This window comes from Leuresthes tenuis, unplaced genomic scaffold (genome assembly GCF_036924035.1).
Source record: "Leuresthes tenuis unplaced genomic scaffold, fLeuTen1.0.hap1 SCAF_17, whole genome shotgun sequence".
Classification (NCBI taxonomy): domain Eukaryota; kingdom Metazoa; phylum Chordata; class Actinopteri; order Atheriniformes; family Atherinopsidae; genus Leuresthes; species Leuresthes tenuis.
Genome location: NW_027325371.1, coordinates 23,237,364 through 23,260,415, shown reverse-complemented (window position 1 = coordinate 23,260,415; position 23,052 = coordinate 23,237,364). Strand labels below are relative to the sequence as shown.

Here is a 23,052-nt window from a genome sequence, read left to right as displayed (position 1 = left end):
TAACCGGTAGGTGTCGCTATTGAAGCTTAATGCCCAGCGTGCCTCCAGCAGAGAGCAGTGCCTGGTTGGATGAGAACGTCTTCGATCTGTCCGTACTTCCAGATCGAAAATGGCGGTCTCAGTGTTCCCCGGCGTGCGGCTTCTCTCCATTGGAGACGCGAACGGAGACATACAGCGACACTCAGAGCAACAGCCCCTGCGGTTAGAAGTCAAAACCTCACAAGATGCCGCCCTCCTCAATCTCTCCAATGGTGAGTTGACTTTTTACTGCCTCTCTTCGGATTTTCGGCCTGTCTAAGCTGCCGCTGCTAATGCTATGCAGTGCTAATGCTAATGCTTAAACGACTGGCAAGCGGTAACGTTAGCCGCCAAGAAGCTATCGCATCTTGGGAGACCATGTCGCCTCCCCCTACTTGTCTCGAGGGAACCCCTAAAAGTCCAAATGTTTCGTGGTCCGATGAGGATTCTGGCACTTGTTTATGTTGGGCTTCGAGTGTCCACATAAAAGTTCGCCGCCTCAGACACAACGATAACCAGCAGAGTACCCTCATCTGTAAGCACGCCAGCTAAATAACGTGGACTTAAATGCTAGTTAAACAATGCCACGAGCCTGGCTTCGTAGGATGCGCTAACATGCGGTAGTTGCTCCCCTTATTAGCTTTATGTTTTAATAACTGGTATTTTGTTGTATAAACGTGCTCAGTGGTCCGACACATCAACCTATTCTATTTAGCCGCGCTGAGAGTCGGACAAAACATTTGAGTGCTTCGCTTAATTAGCTTTTGGGGGTTGTTTTGGAGCCGAGAGCGGGGGCATCGCTCCTTACCCGCAGAAGTACACTGCGGGTGGACGCAACCGGCTGGCTCTGTTCATCCACAGGCTCGTTCTTTGAAAAATACGAAACGTTTTTTATTTAGAAGAACGCGTTTTCACGATCGCGGCAGCGTTGCGAAACTGGGCCCTCATTACTTATGCATTCATCTTTGTTCTCATTGGAACAATAGCCTTTTCCCCGCCGCCTCTTCCCCCCCTGCGTGGAGGCAGCATCACAGCCCCGTAACCGCTGGCCTGCTGTGTCCAGCCGCCGTGGTGCCCAAGTTACAGAAAAGAGTTCAGCAAATCCCGCGGTACAAAAGGGCAATATGTTCAAGGTATGAGAGTCGCCCCGCGTCTCGAAAGAGATGAAGTTGAGTTCATCCCAGAGGTCATGAAACCCGGAAAAAATGAAAGTGTGACACAAAGCAAGACCAACGGCTCGTTAAATAGAGGATTTGTCATTAAATCTAATGCGGAAGTGTCTTGGGCCAGTTTCTTGAAATGATCACTTCCTCTGGCTGATGTTCTGACCCTCTCACTTCCACTAACCCTCAGAGGGGGCCTCTGCTGCCCCTCTCACTCCTCCAGCCTGTTAAAGTTACCAGTTGGATTCGTATTGCAGAGAACTGTGACAGTTCCAGCAGGCATCCTCATTATGGGAAGAGAACTCCAGTTCAGGACTTTATAGACTGTAGATCTACCCGTGTAATCTACGTGTTATCATGTCCCTGTGGTTAAGCGTGTGTTGGGCAAAACAAACAGCTTCTAAAACAACAGATATCAGAGCACGAAACAGTAATCTGTACAGGCAGTATGGATTATCCAGTTTTAAAGCACTATGTTGAAGCCAACCACAGCTCACCCTCTAAACTGAGGGATATTGACGGTGCTGTATTTTATATTTTAGGTAAAGTGGTATGTAGCTGAGGATAGCTCGTATAATTACCATGATGAAATGAATAAGATGATTGGATAATGACTAATTGGGTGAAGCTGACCCCTGCTTCGGGTCTATAGTTGTACATATTGTATGACTGACCTCTTCAGCCCTGAAGACGCTTTATGCCGAAACCTGTTGGCGTATTTTAATCTGTGATGTGAGCTCAATAAACAAGACAAATGAGAATACTTCTGTTCTCTTTAAAGCTGCAGTGCATAACTTCTGTTACCCCCAGAGGATTTCTGCGTTATTACAACGATGCGGCCGGCACCTCAACATGACGTATGGCCCGGTGCACGGTACACGGACTGTAAGCACCCCCCCCCAGCCACGGCGTAGGAGCCGATGCGTCTCTATTGTTGTCAATGTGTGAGCTGGCACTGGCTGCAGCTCCGTTGTGTCACGGCTCCGAAACAACAGGCAGCCATCCTTAGCATGCACGCAGAGCTTCTATCTGTCCACACAGCGTGTAGGCTACTAAATGTACAGCACACACTCCCCGCAGTGAGTTCCACACAGCAGCACGGGCTACACACCTTGTAACGATAAGTGCTGGGTCCAGTACATGTAACAGCAACACATCCTGCTCATAGTGAACAGAGTCACTTACTTATCCAGCAGTATCAGGGCAACATCAGCGTCGGACCTCAGTCCAATCTCGTCCTTCAGGGCTCTCCATTGAGGAAAAGCGAAGTCTTCTCCTTTAGTCACTCTCTTTCTTCGCCAACAGACCTGCCGAACTGGAAGGCCTTTTCTTTTTAGCGTGATCCACTTCTGAACCTCTTGGTCGCTTCTTTGGGTTCTCCGCCATGTTGCTTCTAGCAGCGCTCTCCTCCCCCCTCCCTGCTCCGTTTCAGATAAAACCGAGTAGAATGCGTCAGTTCCTGTGCGCCAGCGCTGGAATATCGGCCCATGACACCAAATAGAAAAAGCACAAATACATACAGAAAAATACAGCGAGGTGTTGGAGGAGCCGAGCGGCTTCATCAGCGCTGGATCATCTCTTGTGGTTGCTCGTGGAAGTTATGCACTGCAGCTTTAACCTGGATATTTAAATGTGCTACCCTTTTTTGTAACTTTTTGGAATATTTTGGTTTTAGCATGCCATTGAAGACTTCACAGTTGAAGCATAATTTCTTCTGTTCGATTCGAAATGTAGCAATCATCCTGCTTCTTCACCAGTAACACGACTTCCTTTGTAAAGATCCGTGTAGAGAGGCACTTTGTGCTGGAAAGGTTAACCCCACTGACTTTAGTCTATTCCAGATGTTGATTACAGCTGTGCATGGAAAAAAGGTTGTTTTGTGTCTGCATGGCACAGAGTGGAATTTGGTGAGGTTTTTAAAAAAAAATTTAAAATGCTGTTATTTAAGATAGTAACCATTAGATCTAAAGCCTGCAAGTATGACTTAGAATGCATGTAAAAAAGAGAGTTTTTGTTTTTAGAGAAGGGGGCTTATTAAAGCTTTGTAGTTTGCTCCTAATTTTTGATAAAAGGCTAAGTTATCATCTTGTGTTCAGTTCATTAGTTAGGGAAATGTTACACCTAAAGAGAAGAAAAGCAGGTTACAGTGGCTGAAGAGAAGCAGCCAGGGACTGTGGATGAAAGTGAGACTCTGAGATGAATCACCAATCTGCAGACGATGCTGGAACATTAGTTTGGTCCAATGAAACATAGGAAGATGACTGGCTGAAGGAAACCAGCACATTTCCACCATCACTGATGATATGGGCTGATGTAAAGGACCAGGGGAGATGGCAGCCATCACCTCTGCAGGAGGTGTCCAGGTGGACTCTGTTCTCCTTCCATCACTGATGATATGGGCTGATGTAAAGGACCAGGGGAGATGGCAGCCATCACCTCTGCAGGAGGTGTTCAGGTGGACTCTGTTCTCCTTCCATCACTGATGATATGGGCTGATGTAAAGGACCAGGGGAGATGGCAGCCATCGCCTCTGCAGGAGGTGTTCAGGTGGACTCCGTTCTCCTTCCATCACTGATGATATGGGCTGATGTAAAGGACCAGGGGAGATGGCAGCCATCGCCTCTGCAGGAGGTGTTCAGGTGGACTCCGTTCTCCTTCCATCACTGATGATGTGGGCTGATGTAAAGGATCAGAGGAGATGGCAGCCATCACCTCTGCAGGAGGTGTTCAGGTGGACTCTGTTCTCCTTCCATCAGTGATGATATGGGCTGATGTAAAGGACCAGGGGAGATGGCAGCCATCACCTCTGCAGGAATGAATGAGTGGAAAGTGAAAAAATGCTCCATGACAAGGCTCCATCCTGCAGAGCTGCTCCTTACATAAGTCAGACCAGGCATGTTCCCCAAGTGTTCTTTTCAAACCTGATTCCCATCTCTTTCTGGATTTTTGCACATCTGGTTTGGGGCCCATACTTGGCAACATGGAGTACATTCTAGAAATATCAAGCTGAAGATCATGAAAGAATGTTTAACATGACAGGTCATATTTTCTTTTCAATTCTTCAAAAGATTCAAAACTTCAAAACTCAAAATATTGAGTTCAACTTTGTGGCAGTCCTCCAGATATTTTGTCCAAATTTCCAAAATCTTAATTTTGTCTCAGAAGTTTTCGATGATCAATCAACTTTCCACCCAAAAAAATTTGAGTTTCATACCATATTCTAATCAAACACTTTCAGATGGGTTTATCAGACCTATTAGTTTCGTAGTATGTTCTACAGGGATTGTATTTGCGAATGTTTCTTCCACATTACAGATGCAGACGCTGCTCATTTATGTACTCACACACACATTTTAGTGTGATTTTGTTTGTCCTTTGGCAATTCCAAATTGCTAGTGTCAGTATTGTTAAAACACCCTAACCCTGACTGAGCCTCAGTTTCAGATGTACGCGCTTTGCTGTGCGTGATTACCTCTAGTAGTTTCATCATTTTGCCGTTTTTTTTTTTTTTTTTTTTTTTTTTTTTTTTTGGTTACCGGTCATGGTTTACATGCTCGGTATGTATTTGATTTTTGTTCCTGTTAATAGCATTGACCCATAGGCAGGTTGAAATTTAACTGAATTCTTAATTGTTAAGTGGATGACTGGACAGTTCGGAGCTCCTTTATGCTAAAAGTCAGCCTGTGGTTTCATAGTTGGTGCTGCAATTCGATTGCTAATGATATAATGATTATAATATTATGGTTCAGTCTTACTGCTGCTCAGAATACTCAGGACCACACGTTCATCAAGATGCTGCTGAAAATCATCCCCTATAAATGTTTCCTCTTATTTGAACAAAATCAGGTTAAAAGTACAGTGAATAGTTGTCTAAGTACATCACAAGTGTTTTTGTTCCTTCCATTTCTGTCCAGGAGAGGAGGCAAGTGTGTTTAAATGTTCGGTTTCCCGGGAAACTGAGTGCAGCCGTGTGGGGAAGCAGTCGTTCATCATCACTCTGGGTTGCAACAGTGTCCTCTTGCAGTTCTCCTCACCCGCAGGTACACACACAGTTTTTCCTGCACTGTTCTCTAGTGAAGTTAGCATTTCAGCAGTGTTTCCCAGTCCTGGGATTCTGGTCCCCCCCACCCCTGGCATGCGTGTTTTACAAGTTTTCCTTCTCCAACATACTGATAAATTTTCTGATAAATGGGGGAACTGAGTAGCTCTTCATGAAGCTCTGCAGGAGCATGGTTAAGATCCACTCATTTGTATCAGATGTGTTCGGGGAGGGAAAGCTGTCAAAACATTCAGGGCAGGGGGGCTTGCGGACTAGGATTGGGATTAAATTATAAACTTCACTGAAATAATTATCCATTAAAAGCTGTGATGCTAAAAGTGGGATCAAGGGCTGACTTTTGGCTTTCCTTTTTGGGGTACTTCATATTTGTCGAATTTGTTCCCAGAACTGAATGAATGAGACCCCACAGAATGTTGATCAGGAACAAGCTGCAGTGTGGCTAAAGCAGATGTACGTTTGTGATCTGTTCAGATTTTCAGTCCTTTTACAACCTTCTGAAGAACTGTCGTGGGCATCTTGGCGAACGCTCAGTTTTTAGCGAAAGAACAGAGGAGTCCTCGGCTGTACAGTATTTCCAGGTGAGAGGAACACTATTCCATTCCAGATCTCAGGGGTTCTCAGAAAACAGTTGGAAACAATAGCAGGGCGTTCACTTGACTGCCGTTTGATTTAACAGACAGCAGAACAGAGTAATAATTACCAGCATATATACTGTGTTCTTGGCTGTTTACAGTTGATTAGTTCTAGGAGTTTTTTTTTTTTTTTTTTTCACGACAAAACCTGCTTTGGACACAAGTTATTTCCAAAGATGGAAGTTTGAAGCATAGGTGCAGCAGCTAGGTCCATTTGAGCCTAGTTGAGTGTACACATGCAGAAGTTATCTGATCCCCAGCCATATTATCTGGTTGTCTGATTTTGAGAAGTTAATTTTTGTACAATGTTGGCCTAACTAACATGTTTGCGTGCTTTTTTTAAAAGTCTTCTTTTTTCCCCTTGGCTCATGTAAACATGCTTACTGAGAGAGTCAGGCCTACAGCTCACTCAGTCTTTACAGAAACACGTTTAGCTACAGAAACACGTTTAGCTACAGAAACACGTTTAGCTACAGAAACGCGTTTAGCTACTGAAACGCGTTTAGCTACTGAAACGCGTTTAGCTACTGAAACGCGTTTAGCTACAGAAACGCGTTTAGCTACCGAAACATCTGACTCTTACACTGGTAACAGCAGAGCAAGTAAAAAAAAAAAAGAAGCTCATTGCTTGTGTGGAGTTAAACGGTTCTCCAGTTTAAAATGTGATCTGCTTTACACCTGAAATGCAAAAACAAAGGTCTTCCATCGGCATGGCAACGTGAAGTGGCACCCAGTCTGACCTGATGAGTTTTGAACCTAATTGTTTCGGATTGAAAGACTGTGAGAAAAAGATGTCCACAATGATGGAAAGTTATTCTACTTATAGAAAATGTGTTGCACTGACATGTAACGGAGCTGATAGTTTCTTCCATGTACATGACACATGCATGTGCACAAACCTGGCAGCTCACAGAGACGGGCCTGGCTGCAGGATCCCTTCATGATGCTGTAACACGGTATCTGGGCTGTACTCGGATGGTGCTTCTGTTGTCTGTTTTAAACACACTACTTTTGTTGTAAACATGCTGTTAGCGTGTTTTTTTTTATAAAGCACTGGGCAACAGTAACTCCTTTGAAAGAAGTGTTTCTCTGACAGGTCTCTGTCTTCCCAGCTCAGTCTGGGATTTGAATTTGGGTCCATGTCAGCCAACACTGCTTGGACTGAAAGTTGTATTTGTTGTCTTGTTTAAATGCAAGAGAGATTTTTGATGACAGAATGACTCCAAATTGCAAAAGAAATGTGATGAAATGTTTCTATAAGATGTCCAAATATTTCAGTTCATGCAAACAGTGTTTTTTTTCATTTCCTTGCTTGTCACCAGTTTTATGGCTACCTCTCCCAGCAACAGAACATGATGCAGGACTATGTTCGGACAGGGACTTACCAGCGGGCTATTCTCCAGAACCACACTGACTTCAAGGACAAGGTGACCTCCATGCACCATGAGGCTAGCTTAAAAATCAGCTTGTTCACATGAAGAAGAGACAGACCACAGTGCTGTCATACAGAGGGAAAGCACACAGGAACTCATTTTCTCCTTTGTGCACCCTCTTTCTTTTTCTTTTCTTTCTTTCTTGGAAGTCCCTGCTAAACAATAAATTGAGGATCATATCTTTTAGAACAATGGGTTTACATTTTTGGTAAACGATATTTGGATGAAAATGTGTGTTCTTCCCTCCAGGTGGTGCTGGATGTAGGTTGCGGCTCGGGGATCCTCTCATTCTTTGCTGCCCAAGCTGGAGCCAGGAAGGTCTACGCTGTGGAGGCCAGCACCATGGCACAGCATGCTGAGGTACACACATATTTACTGATATGTTTGACCGCACCAACACTTTCACAGTGTGTGTGTGTGGGGGGGTTTGTTGTTTGTTATGGCTACCGTTTCAAAACCCTAACAAAGGTATCCTCTGCATTCAGGTTCTGGTAAACAGTAACCGTCTGGGAGAGCGAGTGGTTGTCATCCCGGGGAAGGTGGAGGAGGTGACGCTGCCTGAACAGGTTGACATCATCATCTCAGAGCCCATGGGCTACATGCTGTTCAATGAGCGCATGTTGGAGAGTTACCTGCATGCCAAGAAGTTTCTCAAACCAAATGGTGAGGAAGTTTGGAGCTCAGGTCAATGGAAAAATGTACCTCAAATCTTAAACCCTTTTCACACAGGAGATGCATAACATCAGTGTCTTCCACAATCTGTTACAGTGATTCAGTCATTCATTCAGACATGCCTGTTAAAGTGACAGAATGAGCCATAGTGCTTATGTTACGCTTGCTCTTTGTGCGAGATTGAAAAATACAAAGTCCTTATAGTCACAACATATTGGATGATATTAGCAGCAGCTGAAAATCTCACTTTGATGCTTATTGAGCAGTTGTGAAAGTTTAATAATTGCACAAAGGGATGTCTACTTGGTAGACTTGAGGACATTGTCTCTACCATCGCTGCAATTTGTAAGAAGAGTAAGCTGCTGTAAGAATTCATCCAGCAAACATGGAGCACTGCGTCAAACTAAAGTTGGATAGATCAGGTCAGAAAGAACAGGTGGTTCAGTTCAAACACTCATCTCTCATCCATTTATCTCAGATACTGAGTAAAGAACAGCTGATCATAAGCCATTCTAACCCATTTCTGCTGGCTGTCAGTTAATGTGACTACAGCAGTTCACACTTGTGCTGTGTTCAGTGTGATATGGATATGTTACTAGGTCCAACTTCCACCTCAGAATGTTACAGAAAAGCAGGAGGGGGGGGGGGTCACACATGACACTGACTGGAAGGTAAAATAACAGGAAAAGCTGTGGGCAAGACTTTATTTCACATCCCCTCATTGGGTAATACAATGAGGCCACAGTGTTGTCCACTAAATTTTATATGTTAGAAAATGTCTTGACGTTTCCACAGATCTCCTTCTGTGTTAGAAGCTGCTGGCAGCACATTTGTCTTGACTGTGCTGCTCTGTGTGGATGTTTCAGGTAAAATGTTTCCCACTATTGGAGACGTCCATCTGGCTCCTTTCACAGATGAACAGCTCTACATGGAGCAGTTCACCAAGGCCAACTTTTGGTAAGAAGGAAAAAGGGTGATGAGGGGAGGGTCCTTAGCCTTCTGTAACATAAACTTATTTAAAATTTGAGGTTTCACAGCATCTCCAGTTTAGTTTTCCACCATGTTTAAAACTCTTTAGACTTAAATTCCGTGTTGAAGGCCCCCAAAACAGCCAAAGCATTTTCAAATATAAAACTCTTGTTTAATTGGTGGAGTCATTAGACACTTTCCATCTCTCCATTTTTTTAGCTTCTTTGACGACTGCTATCTTTAGTAATTTCGCAGATCATCATGTCATGTTCTTCTACAGCATAGTTGTCGGTCTTATTTCTTTTAACGCACAATGTGAGTATGTATAGATACTTTATTATACATTCAGACTGTCCTGTAACTTGATTTTTCTTACAAAGTGCTTCAGATTGATGCTTTTGAATATAAAATATCTAAAATTTTCTCCCTGGGGAGCTTGCCCCATGGCCTGTTTTCTTGGCTGACTTTTAATCAAAAGCGCTTTCTAGAACCATGACAAGGTTTTTGAAAAAGCTCTGTATAAGTGTTAAGTGTTTTACCTTTTGATATCACCAACTCTAGCCTATACAGGCTGTATTAAACAGCAGTTGGTGTTTTTGAACACTCTTTGCAATGTCGACCAGCGTTTATGAATGCTGCTGCAAGCAAGACATTCATACTGTTTCAAAAGGATCTATAAACACCAGCTGACTCCAAACATTGTTTAGAAATGCTGTTGGAATGCTGCTCAGTGCAGTGCTGTTAGCAGTATTCAGAAACCAGACTGGTGATATTCACACACATTGAAAAAAACATTGCGCTCACGGTCTTACATTGACTCCACATCCATGTAAAGTTTTTATTTTTTATTTTTTTAACTGTTCTCGCTTGAATTAAGCACACGAGATGCTGCACTGCTTCTGGATTTTTAAACCTGGTGGTCACAACATTTTACTTTGTCAGTGTTTTGTTGTGGCCCACCAGAGTTGCTGCTGCTGTACCAGCAGTTTTTCAGGGCAGAACGAACTGGTTCTAAGTTGGTCTCTGAACCAACAATGTGCTTAGTTGTGCTAAGTTTTAGATGGATAAATGGTCTTGTTTTTGATTCAATAAATGGTTACATTTGGTTGCAGCAGGTTAGCCCCATTCATTATTTTTCTTATTGATGTATGAGTGGGACCATTTTAAAATCTGAATTGCCTTTTCTTTTTTTTTTTTGCCTGCTCTCAGGTATCAGCCCTCCTTCCATGGTGTAGACCTATCTTCCCTGCGGGGGGCAGCAGTGGACGAATATTTCCGGCAACCAATTGTGGTATGTAACCCGTCTCACACACATACTGGGGTTTTTTACTCTTGAGTTAAAGTTTACACTGGGCAGTTGATCAAGACAGTCTGAGTGTTGTATTTGATTCACACTTGAAGACTGATTGACTGAGTCTGGACACAGTGTCTCGAAACAGCAGTAGCTGCTCAGTGTTCAGTGAAAGTCGTGTGAAGGTGTATTTGCTGCCGTTTCCCCCTGCAGGACACCTTTGATATCCGTATTCTGATGGCCAAGTCAGTCAAGTACACAGTCAACTTCTTAGAGGCCAAGGAGGATGATCTCTACAGGTGTGTACAATGTTGTGTTTGTATGAGCAAGTGTATGAATGTCTATTCATTTATGTACCCTTTCTTCTTTTGGTCATAGGATAGAGATTCCCTTTAAATTCCACATGATGCACTCAGGCCTGGTGCATGGCCTGGCTTTCTGGTTTGATGTGGCTTTTATGGGATCAGCGTAAGTCAGCTAGTCCCTGGTAGATGAGACAGGTTTGAGGTATTGTTGAGTTGAGCTAGTATTGGACAGATGGCTTGTCTTTACACACACATCTTTCGTGTGCCCTCCCTGCAGGATGACAGTATGGCTATCCACAGCACCCACAGAGCCTCTCACTCACTGGTACCAGGTCCGCTGTCTGCTGCAGTCTCCACTCTTTACCAAGGCTGGGGACACACTGTCTGGCACTGCACTGCTGGTGGCCAACAAAAGGTATCATACTGATGTATGGGGATCGATGCATTTGAATACCGTGTCTGTTGCAGACTGGGTAACTTTGTTCTTATTTCAAATATGTTCAAAGTTTTGTGGTCGTGGCAAACTCAAAGTATTGTCTTATATATTGATGGCAACTGAATCAGATTAGATAGATTTGATGACATTTTGCGAAAAGAAAAGGAAGCAATGATATGAAGAGATTGTGATCCAAATGTATTTGGTCAATTGAGTCTTTTTTCTTTTCTTTTTTTCATTATTCATTTGTATCCATGGTAACCAGACTACAGACAGTTGTGGAAAATATTTTTTATCCTGAGGACTGTGGTTGTAGTTGTGGTGCAGTCCAGCTTTACAAGGACTGTCACATGCACACTGAGACTGTTTTTATCATGAGATGGATCATTCCACTTTGTTTGACTAAACATGAGTTGCTGAATGCTAACGCTGGATCCACTTTGTTTCTCCATGTGGGGTCTTACAAGTCAGGCTACATGTAAAAAAAAATCTGTTATTAGAAAACCAGTTTTATTTTATTCTTTTTTTCGCTAAATGCTGGTGTCAGCAGACGACAGGAGCAATAGCTTCTTTGGCGGTTAATGTTAGTTTAATGTTGACATCACAACTAACTGACTTTGATTGACTTGATTAATCGACCTCAATAATCACTGAAAATGCCCATCCCTAATGGAGATGTTAACAAGGACATAATCTTACCAAAAGTTGTATTAAACGGACTGTTTTATAGATTTGTTTCCTTATCAAAACGGTTAGAACGTAATGAAGAGCAAGGAAATTTAGATAAAACTGATGTTAAAACTGACGCCTGGACAGAGCCAATGAGCTGAACATGTATTTCAGTAAGTTCAGCTCAGATCAACACTCAGCATGCTCCTCCTCTGCCTCCAGCAGCACAGACCTCACACCTTACCTGTACCCTCCCTGTCACACCTCCATTATGTAACCCTCCACCTCAGTCATGGATTTTAACACAGCCTCACCAACATCTCCACCCACATCAGGACACACTTAAGCTTGTTTTATAGTGGACGTGGCGAGTGACGTCAAAATGACGGATTTCCACCTGGCGCGCGCCATTAAAAGGCAGCACGGCGCATAGTCGTGCACCAGTGAGGAGGTGCGTCTTTACAGGCAGCTGTACGACACTGCACTGAAACAACATAAGCAAGTAAAACGGCAAACCCATCTGTTATTATTGTTATTGCATCCTGAAAGGCAACGATAATTCCCAAGAGTGTCCAATGAACTAGGGCTGGGCGATATGGCCTAAAATCAATGTCACGATATATTGAGCAGTTCACCTGGATAACGATAAATGGACGATAACTACCACCACCCCTAAAAAAGTTTGGCCACAAGATGGGGCTGTGGCAGCATCATTTCTCCACAGTCAACTTTTTTGCCTTGCTTTGTCTTTGTGCTTTAAAAACCTTCTTTGAGCTTCCTTTCCACATTACATTTATTGACATCCTGTCGCTAGGCTACATCCCGATCCCGCAGTTTTTATTTAGCCGTCCGCTCCCGCCAGCAACAAAGTTTATTCTGCCCGCTCCCGCGAGATTTGAGTTGGGTCCTGCGGGAGCCAATCCCAATGCAGCCTTCTATCACATGACTACATACGACGTGTGCCGCGTCTTAAAGGGACATGAACGCAGCCTACCTACACACACAGCCAAAAGACAAAATACTCTTTTCCTTTTTGTTTTTAAACACCGAATATACCGACATGGGCAAAATTAATTTGGGTATTGTCATAACTTTTGGTATTGGTAAATTTTCGGTATATCGCCCAGCCCTACATTGAAGGACACTATTTCATAACAAAGAAAGAAAGAAAAGGTAACACAACACACTTAAAAGTCCGATAACAATATTCTAAGTATTATATCAGACTATAATGGTGATAACACACCTATTAAAATTATAACTCCTGTAGGCTCATCAGCTATTATGTAAGGAGAGGTGAGAATGCTGATCATTGATGACAGTGCTACTCTTCCTACTCTTGATGGGGGCATTGTTTTTCTTCTCCATTTTCGTTGTTGTAGAATAGTTAGCGGTAACCTTCATGTAGCAGCGACACCTCTGTGAAGGAGAAGATTGCAACTACTGGCTCATTGACCTGTGTGTCTCCAGCAGTCAGTTGAAGAAGCAACTGGAGAGACTGAACCAGAACAAGGCTGCAGGTCTAAATTGCATTGGTGTGAGGGTCATGAAGACAAGTACGAAATACCTTTGTGGGATTATACAGCACCTATTCAATCTTAGCCTGTTGCAGTTCAAGTGCTGTGAAAGACTCCTGGCATTGTTTTCACACATCTGCCCTCTGTGACTACAAACCAGTTGTCCGAACATCCTGCATCACGAAAGTTGATGCCATCATCTACCTGCTTCAACAAGCCCACTCTCATCTGGACAAAGCAGGCATTAGGCGCACCGATTCCATGGATGCTTTGGGGCCGGAACACCCACGGAGATTCCAGAGCACCCACATGTGCCAGGCAGCCAACACTTGTCGCTAATGACCACTCCGCTACCTATTAACGTGTTGCGTTGTGATGTCAGATAAACCACCAAAAAGGCTGGATGGCAACTTGCTGTTAAACGAACATAGTGCTTGATTTAGCCAACAGAATGGACAAATTTGTTGTGAAAATATCCACCAACCAGAACTCTGTCGTGTCATTTACTGAGGACAGTAGATATTAGGCAGAAAAAAGGTCGGACTTTTCAAGCGAGCTCGAAAGGTAAATGCCCATGGGTAGACTACAATGCTGCAAACAAGTTTTTTTTCTAAGGTTGCATCACCAGCGTTTGTGAAAGAGCGTGTAGGAAAGAGCATACTTATGTTCATTGCGGCTGCTGCTGTTAATTGATCTAATGAGTGTTTTGCTGTGAGACTGATGTGCGAGCGTGTCAAAATAGCAACGAGTCATGTAAGTACGGTGAGCACCCACCACCAGAGACATAAATCGACTCCCCTGGCATGCAGCACTGTGAGGATCACGTTCTTTGATTCCTGCAGTGCTTTTGATACAAGTCAGCCTGCACTGTTATGCAAGAAGCTGCAGAATATTCAATCGACTCCGTGAAACAGACCACAGTTACTTAGACTGAAGGGTTGTGTTTGAGGAGGTGGTCAGCAGTACCACAGGAGACTGTACTCTCACTGTTTCTCTTCACTTTGTCCTGTCATCTCCAGATATAATCCATCACTGATGGTCCAACAAATGCTGAGTTCAGGGTATTGGTCAATCACTTAGTGACATGGTGTTAGAACAATTATCTCATCTTGAATGTGAACAAAACAAAAGAGATGACTTGATTTTAGGAGGACAAAGAATAAGAGAAACAGTATTTTCAAGAAGGTTTGTAGACTACAGATTCCTGTGACTGGACTGCAGATTTGACTAACAATGCAACCCTGTGGCTGTCTATAAGAAGGGACAGAACAGACTGTACTTTTTAAGGAAGCTTAGGTGGTTTAATGTCTGCACCTGGATGTTACATATATTCTAAAATGCTGTTTTTCCATTAACTTGGAACGGTGCAGCACAGTACACTTTGCCTCGGGATGGCTCTTCCCTGCTTTGTTCTCCCACTACCGACAGTATCCCCTGGGCAGGATGGGTGGTTCGTCATCACTGTTGTGTGTGTTTATTGCATTACCCTGATTTGGCTGACGCTTTTATTAAAAATGACTTATAAGTGAGGAATATCACATAATCATTGCACTCTGTATTTGTGACCATTTGGGAGAGACGACTGAGCGCCACAGAAAAAAAGATTAATCTGTAAATCCATAATCCCTGCAAGTGTACATGACCGTGTATTCATTAAGTCATGGACAGATGTGATAATCTGTGTGCACTTGTATTTGATTTATGTTGTAAATTGTCTACTGGATTTTCAAATGATTTCATAGAATACGGAGGTGCGTTGGAGTTATTTACGCCCACCAATAATGTATCTCTCTGACCATTGAGCTGGCAGCAGTCCTTTCATGTCATCATATAGTACTGGTAGGGGTGTGACGAGATCTCGCGAGATTAAACTTGACGATATTTCTCTTCACGTTAAACATCTGTCTCATGAGATTTGTGAGCTATCCAAACTTCTATTTGTGACCTGGGGGGGCAGTAATGCGCCTTTGCTACATCTAGCCTGCCAGAACCTAAAGAAGGAGAAGGAAAAGAAGAAGAGGAGGCGAAGGAGGGGAAGCAGCCAGAATGACGTTGAAAATTACCATTGAAGATTCCCCGCCACTCTCAAATCATTTGTTTGGCAGCATTTTGTGTACCCGGCGGAAATGATCAGTGGCAGCAGAGTGACTGATAAGTTGTCAGGGACATACTTGGTCAGGCTCTGTTTGCACTCTGTATTGACAGAGTAGAACTTTGATCTGGTTTTGCACATAATATTGTTTGCACTTGAAAAAAAGAGAAATGTTTTATTTATTTTATTTTAACTTTTATAAATTTTAGTTTCAATTTGTGGAAGAAGAAGTTTATTGAAAGCTCCTGCTTCCATCTTGCATGTAAAGAGTTATAAAACATTTCAAAATGCACGTGCAACTCGGTTCAATAAAAGTACATTTTGTCATTGTAGTTTTCTTAAAATCTCGTCTCGTCTCCTTCTCGTGAGCGGAGTGTATCGTCACACCCCTGAGTACTGGCTAGGCTTTCTGGGTGCTTCAGCTGAAGTGGTACCAAAAAGTAATCAAATGAAGAAGTGCCATAAGTCTGCGGTGGAGAGAGCAATCTGCTTTGCAGCATCTGTTAAGACAGCAGCACCAGAGCCAGAGACTCAAACTGAACAACCTGATAAAGAAGGCTGGCTCTGTGCTGGGACTGCTCTGGAGCTGAATTTGCAAAGAATAATGCTGCACAATTATTCACATTAATTTACCCAAATAATGTGAATAGAACATACATGCATAAAAACATAGATGTGTGTGGCATGATTAAGTTTTAGAAACATAATAAATGCATTGAAACTGCCAAACAAAAAATGTGGGAAAATCTAGGGATGTATTCTTGGTTTTTGTGCACTTGAGGATTGAACTTAACAGGACCGGATTGGCAGTAAATCATAATGTCATAAATCATACTTGGGGGCTTGATGCTTGGAAATATATATTTTTGATACTGTGTGTACAGAGGACATCTACGCTTTCATGTGAATGGGGGGAAAATGGCCCTACTCAATAAAGCTCAGACACTGAACTGTGGGGAAAAACACATCTGACTGAAGGTATTAATGTTGTGCCATTTATCTTAACGTGTTAAATCATCTGCTCCCTCACAGACAAAGCTATGACATCAGTATTGTTGCCCAGGTGGACCAGACAGGATCAAAGTCCAGCAACCTCCTGGACTTGAAGAACCCCTTTTTCAGGTGAGTTCATCTCTTGACATCAGACAGACAGACAGCTGGGTCTGTAGAAAAAAGGCTACTAAAGTATGTGTTCGGGACCAGTTTGTCTCTTCAATCCAACATGGGTGTATGTGTGTGCAAATGTGTGTGTGTGTGTATTTACAGGTACACAGGCACCACCCCCAATCCCCCTCCTGGTTCACACTACACGTCCCCATCTGAAAACATGTGGAACACAGGGGGAGCCTACAGCATGAGTCAGGGGATGGCTGTATCAGGTGAACACACACCGAAACGCTGGAGATGAAATATTCTTCATCTGATTCCAGGAAACACCACGGAGCTTCAGATAGTCCGTTTATTCAGGACTGGTTGGTTTAAACCTACCACACCATGGGAAAGGCATCTCTCTTCCCCTGGCTGGTGCTCGGCCAGTATGGCTCTGTTTTAGACTGAGGGTAGGCCATGTAACATGGAGTGGGACAGAGACACACCCAAAGATGAGTCCTCCACAGTCTCATTGTTCTCAGGTTGTCTACAAGTGTAAAGTGTGGCTCTCCAGCTACTTGTCAGCTAAACTAATGACCAAACTGATTCACCTTTCCAGTTGGTTGCTTTTGGAAAAAGTGAAACGGGAGTAAAACAAACTCCAGGCTTTGTGTATTCAGGAGCTTTCAGATTGGGTGCATTACATCTGCTTATCTTGTGGAAATGACTTGTTGAAGAGTTTAACCAAAAATGCTTACTGTTTATTCATGGCACAGACAGGCAGTGTGGCAGGTGTGCAGCAATGTGTTGTAACATCCCAACAGAGCCAGTTTGCTGCCAACAGCTCTATAACCTCTTTCCATGGCACTGCTTGTCACACAAAGAAACAGCTGAAGACACATTTCTTCATTCTACTGCATTTTGTCTCTGGGGTTGCAACATATTTCTCATACTGCTATTTCCAGCTCCAGTAGCCTTCACTAAACCATGATTATAGCATCCTGTAAGTGGCGTCTTAGTCGAATTTGTTTGCTGAAAACACAGAACCGTGTGTGTTCCTAGATTTAGTCATTAGGCCTTTTCAAAGCTGGTACCCATTCATCTTTGTTGGACATCTGTAAGAGAGTTGGTAACAGAGGCTAAAGTGGCATAAAATGTGTGTAAAGGAGAACTGGCATCATGCTGTTGTCACTCAGCTGATTCTGTGACACACCCATGTGGGGCTGTGTTCTGGTTTGGTGTGTGAATCACAAGGAAAGGTTAACGAGGATGTCTTTTTTTGCCTATATGGGGAAACTGATGTGTGAAACAGTTGTACCAGGCTTCATGCTGGGAAGAGATGAGCCCTGAGAGAGGGGCATATATTGTTGGTGTGTGGTGAATGCTTATTGCTCTGTTTGCTGTCTGTCCTTTTCAGGGATGCCTGCAGCTTATGACCTCAGCACAGTCATTGGCAGCGGCCCAGCAGTGTCTCACAACAACCTCATCCCTCTCGGTAGGAATTATAGCTTCTTGACATCTCATGAAGGGAAACGGAAAATAATGTCACAATGCATTTTTAGCCATGTTTTGGTGTTGGCTGTTGAATTGTGCTCTGGTTCTGTTGCACGGAATAAGAAAGCACTGTATTTGATCTCTCCACTCCTTTGCAGAAATCTTTTCTTTCGGGGTTAGTTCACAATTTTTGGACTCTTATCAGAGAATTGACACAGAGATCAAAGGTGTTATTAACAAGATTTCAGTTTGACTTTTTTCTCCACACATCTGGGAACATGTTTTGCTTTGTGATTATGTTTTCATTTGAATTTAATTCAATTTTATTTGTATAGCACCAAATTACAACAAATGTCATCTCAAGGCTCTTCAAAGATAGTCCAATTAATTTTAATCCAATCAGATTCAATTTATTAGAATCCAAATGAATCCAACTCATTCAGAGCCAATTAAAAAATGAGTTACCTAGCTAAGAAAACCAACAGATGGCATGGGAACTTCTCTTTAATTCATTGAGCGTCCTGAGCGTGCACACAGTGACGTGGATCATCTTCGGTCTCTATGTCATGAGTTCCAGGGTCTGCTGCTACCGTGGGACATTTTGCAGGTGCAACACAATGTATTTAAATGAAAGTTTTGACCACCTGTGGTTTCTGTCCTGGTGCCAGTGAAGCTGAAAAGCAATGGTGGACCTGAATCCAGGTGGTCACAGAACTCCTCTGTATAGTCCAGGCAAAGTGGCGTTTTACGACAGACTAATTTTAAAACAATTTTTACTAAAAGTCCTGAGAAATCCTAGTTGAGGAAATATGTTAAATTCTCATTAATCCGAGATGTGAGCCAATAAGGCCAGACAACAATACACCCCAATGGGGATATTTTTTTCCTTTACTCCTATCAAAATGAAACTTTATACAATGAAAGTAACCATGAAAAGTAAAATTTTTTGAATTACAAGTTTCTTTTTAAATTAATTTCAATATGCAAATGAGCTCCACACTAATTTGCATAGGCAGACACCCCATTCGTGACAAATACATCGGTTCAGTCTTCGTCCAATCATCCTACTGCCAGTAGGTGATGGCAGTGCTGCTTTTAGATTGGCCTCTTAGATTGGTTTCTTTTGTTCTTTTGAGCTGCATGTTGAAAGAACAAAAGCATTTAAAAGCCATATTAAAACAGTTTAGCTGACACCCCTCACATAGAATTGACATTGTTAATTACCACGAACATACAGTAGCCCACAGGTGCAGCAGCCCACAGGTGCAGCAGCCCACAGGTGCAGCAGCCCACAGGTGCAGCAGCCCACAGGTGCAGCAGCCCACAGGTGCAGCAGCCCACAGGTGCAGCTGCCCACAGGTGCAGCTGCCCACAGGTGCAGCTGCCCACAGGTGCAGCTGTCCACAGGTGCAGCTGCCCCCAGGTGCAGCTGTCCACTGGTGCAGCAGCCCCCAGGTGCAGCTGTCCACAGGTGCAGCTGTCCACAGGTGCACCAGCCCCCAGGTGCAGCAGCCCCCAGGTGCAGCAGCCCCCAGGTGCAGCAGCCCCCAGGTGCAGCAGCCCCCAGGTGCAGCTGTCCACTGGTGCAGTAGCCCACAGGTGCAGCTGTCCACTGGTGCAGCTGCCTGTCAGAGAGCAGCAGGTGTTTCAGCTCAGATCTCACTCTGATGGCTGTAGACATCACCAAGTGGGTAAGACTGGTGATGTTTGTCTGCTCTTTTTAGTCCTTGACATCATACATTTTGGTTTTCTCTTTACTGAGCAAAAGGAATCTGAAACGTGACAGTTTGTAAAAGTTGAAGTTGTGCGTCTGACATTGATTTGCAATAATTGCATTTTCTAGCTCCCGCTGGCATTTCTAGAGGAATTGATAAGCTCAGAGGCATATAATTCCCATGGTTTGGGAAATTTTCTCAACTCCCATTCTGTCACACTTAATCTGAGGGCACCTTTATTTATCTACCGTCTGCTTTGGATCCCTGATTTCTTCCTTCCATGGACGCAGTAAGCTGTACTGTTCATAGCATCGTCCCCATTGAGCTGCTGTCTATCTGGGGCAGACACTGCTGAAGAATGATTTGGGATTATGTCCAGATGGCCATTAGCTGGCCTCACACCATTATTGGCCTTTTCTCTGCTGCCCTTTTTTTTTTTGTTTTTCAGGGAAACCAAAAAGAGACACTTTGTAAAAGCTTTTTGGCAGCTTCTCTGACAGATTACTGCTTTTGTTGCTACTTTTGCGGGTGTAATTGTGTGTTTGGGGTACTACAGAATATCTCTGGTGTCATGTAGTCTGCAACACAAGCAGCATCCTTACAGCGACTGTAGTGATGCATATTGACTGCTGTCCTCTCCAACTGCTTGCAGTGAACACAGGCATTGTAAACCACACCCACTCCAGGATGGGCTCCATCATGAGCACAGGAATCGTCCAGGGTAAGTCTGCCTTTACACAAACGCAGTCAAGTGGACAGAAATGTACCTTGTAAGAGTCATGAGTGCTTTGTTCCCTCCTCCAGGAGCCACTACCGGCCAGTCGGGTCCTAGCAGCAGCGGTACTTACTATCCCGTCACCAACCAGTTCACCATGGGGGGCGCTGCCATCTCCATGGCTTCACCCATGGTCATCCCTGGCAACACCATGCATTATGGCAGTTAAGATGAAGACCTTGGGAAAGACCTGTTTGACCTTTGTCCCCATACCCCTGCATGACTAGGAGCCCCCACCCCACCTCCTGAAGAAAAAAAATAAATAAATAAAGGAAAAACCACACCAACTGCAACCAAAACCAGTATACCAAAACCAGTGCTGTGCTGGCACTTCCTTCCTTTGTTGGTCAACCTCTTTTCACGTCAGTCCATTACAAGACATACGGTTGAATACTTATATCCGTCCAGACTCCCCCCACCCCACTTGCATTTCAGTCTCAGAACTGTGCCATGTCAGAGACACAGCTGTTGTCTTCCCACCCACTTTGGTTCAAACCCTCCTGCAACAACATGTTTGTGTTTTTTGATTCCTCCACACCCATTCTTTCCTTTTTTCTGTGCGTTTTGCTCTCTGACTTTTTCCCTCCCTAAGAATCTGCTCATGGCTACATACTAGCATCATTCCGTTCCCACAATGCCACACACCTCTGTAGAACAGGGACACTGATGCTTGTCATTTGTACAGTACGACACCATCATCCTCAACAACACATCTCTGGCCTGCTTCCTTGCCGTTGACATTGTGGATCCAGTTTCCATGGCCCCCTCTGCACTTTTGACAGACTGATTCGTCTGACCAAACAGCTTCTAAATCATCATCAAGGCAGCACTTTTTCCCAGCTTACTTCCAGTCAGTCTGCTCTTTTGGGTTAACGTGAACGACAAACCACCTGCAAGGCTGGCACCCAGAAGGGCTTTTTTCCCTAGGTTCTGTTCACCAGTCAGTGTGTGGAAAGTTCACTTAAAAATCAGCTTTTGGGAGCCAGAATACTTGTCACCTTCCATGCTGAGCAATGAGATAGATTGCAAGCAGAATCATGTGTCTGCTGTGGGCTTGAGGTTCGGAGTCACTGCGTATTCTTCTGGATACACTACATGTACTGGGACTGTCAGTGCTAGCTTCTTCTTGAAGCTACGGTCTGCTGTTGCTGTGGTATTTCTGTTTCTGAGCGCATGCTGTTCTCACTGATGGCCCGTATCAATCTGTTATGTTAACATGTCGACCGTCCAGATGTTCTCCAACCTTTTTGTACAGTTGATGTATTTGGACATTTAGTTCCAAAATGCTCCACTGTACTTTGCTTCCATGTCGCTCCAATTTGAATTTAGATCTTTCAAAAACCCCACAGCTGTCGTAGACAAACTTCTTTGTCAGTTTGCAAAAATTCGAGGGGAAAAAGCCGTTGTTGGAGCTGTCCTTCAGATGCTTTTCCCGGCCCACAGCAGCAGAGGGCTGTGGCTGCATGCGACATCCTGCAGGTACTCTCCTTTTACCAAGTTTGAGAGAAAAAATCTTTTCCTGTCCTGCCAAAAGTTTTAGTTGTTAGTTCATGGCTCTAAATCTGTGACTTTGATGGTGAACAAATGTTTCTCCTTTAATGTTGTGCAGTTTACAGCAGCTCCTTGTTCTCCCTTTTTGAAGTTAGAATGAAGGCTTCACTACTTCAAACAAAGCTTGTGTGATCACTTCTCAAGTGAATAGTGATCATAGTTATTCGAAATGGCCTCGCCTCAAGGTGGGCTAATAAAACCTGTTTTTCTCAGCTCTTTCCTGAATTGTCTTCAGTAACTTTTTTTCTGAGTGCAAATTCTTGTGCTTTAAAGTGCTCTTGCTGTCACTTTTACTTGGAGTGACTTTAAGACTTAATGCTGGGGAATATAACTTAAAAGGAGCCTCTCATCTTCACACAGTGGTTAGAAATAAGCATCTTAATGTACATATTCCTGTCCTCTGAGTACGTATTACATGCATATTACTTATTTCCTTTGAATTTCTGGCAGGAGCATCGTGACACAAACAATTTAATAAAGTATTTCTTATTTAGGAATAAGCAGTCAAGAGATGCCACATTAGGAAACATTTGTGGATGATTGTTGATACTCAACATGGAAGGTGACCAATGTGAAAAGACTTGTTGAAGCTATTGTACCTGGGTCCCTCAGAGCAGAAAAGAGCTGTCATCAGTGCGTGTTGTTAACTGAGAGGATGCTGCAGCCGGTCGCAGCACAGTTTAAGGAGAAAAAGTGGGAGAACAGACCAGAAAGGACCTGTGAGTCGGGAGGCAGTCAGCTGGGCTGCCCGACAGAGCAACTGGGCTGGATTGGCAGCACCTTTCCCTGAGACTGTTGTATAAAGACTTTGATGTTGAAGTGTGGAAACAGCCACCCCACCCAACCTTCTCCTCATCTGTTCACCAGAAATGACCGGTGCCCCATCACAGCCAGCGAGCACCTCGTCTATCATCCGTAAAGGAGGGAGAAAGGGACAGTTTTAAGGAAGCTGAGGAGAATGTTTCTTTGTAGGAATTATTTGTTGACATTTTGTTTTCTGTCTTTCACAAAAAAAAAACAAAAGATTAGAAAAAGAGAGCAAATTAAATGTGGTTGAGCTCTTCCAACACCAGGCGTGGGATCAAATGTTGCAGCACCCTGTCAAAAAGACACATCAGAGCTTTTGTTTGTGGTAGTTAGTCTATAGTCACGTCTATCCTTTTGGAATCAC

At 43.6% G+C, this 23,052-nt stretch overlaps 2 protein-coding genes across 3 annotated transcripts in view; one reads left to right on the top strand and one right to left on the bottom strand.

Annotated features, from left to right (window-relative positions):
• cln3 (CLN3 lysosomal/endosomal transmembrane protein, battenin) overlaps positions 1-23,052 on the bottom strand; it is a 313,824-nt gene that overhangs the window by 53,537 nt on the left and 237,235 nt on the right. The gene's annotated exons all lie outside the window — the stretch shown is intronic.
• On the top strand, positions 37-22,093 carry carm1 (coactivator-associated arginine methyltransferase 1). 2 transcript variants are annotated; one of them, XM_072369714.1, is made up of 16 exons: positions 37-251; positions 5,099-5,221; positions 5,713-5,819; positions 7,196-7,300; positions 7,556-7,666; positions 7,792-7,969; positions 8,845-8,935; positions 10,157-10,238; positions 10,452-10,537; positions 10,617-10,706; positions 10,821-10,958; positions 16,290-16,379; positions 16,524-16,636; positions 17,764-17,841; positions 20,208-20,276; positions 20,360-22,093. In XM_072369714.1, exons 1-16 carry the CDS (start codon positions 110-112, stop codon positions 20,497-20,499), a joined length of 1,743 nt encoding a protein of 580 aa, XP_072225815.1. In that variant the 5' UTR covers positions 37-109; the 3' UTR covers positions 20,500-22,093. The 2 variants fall into 2 exon arrangements, with proteins under 2 accessions (XP_072225815.1, XP_072225814.1); XM_072369713.1 differs by having other exon boundaries at positions 38-251; positions 5,096-5,221.

Excerpts from the sequence above, each read along its gene's own strand:
- carm1 (XM_072369713.1), top strand. The coding sequence starts at position 110 with ATGGCGGTCTCAGTGTTCCCCGGCGTGCGGCTTCTCTCCATTGGAGAC. Across the intron at positions 5,820-7,195 it reads CGGCTGTACAGTATTTCCAG|TTTTATGGCTACCTCTCCCA; the intron begins GTGAGAGGAACA and ends GCTTGTCACCAG. Across the intron at positions 7,301-7,555 it reads ACACTGACTTCAAGGACAAG|GTGGTGCTGGATGTAGGTTG; the intron begins GTGACCTCCATG and ends TCTTCCCTCCAG.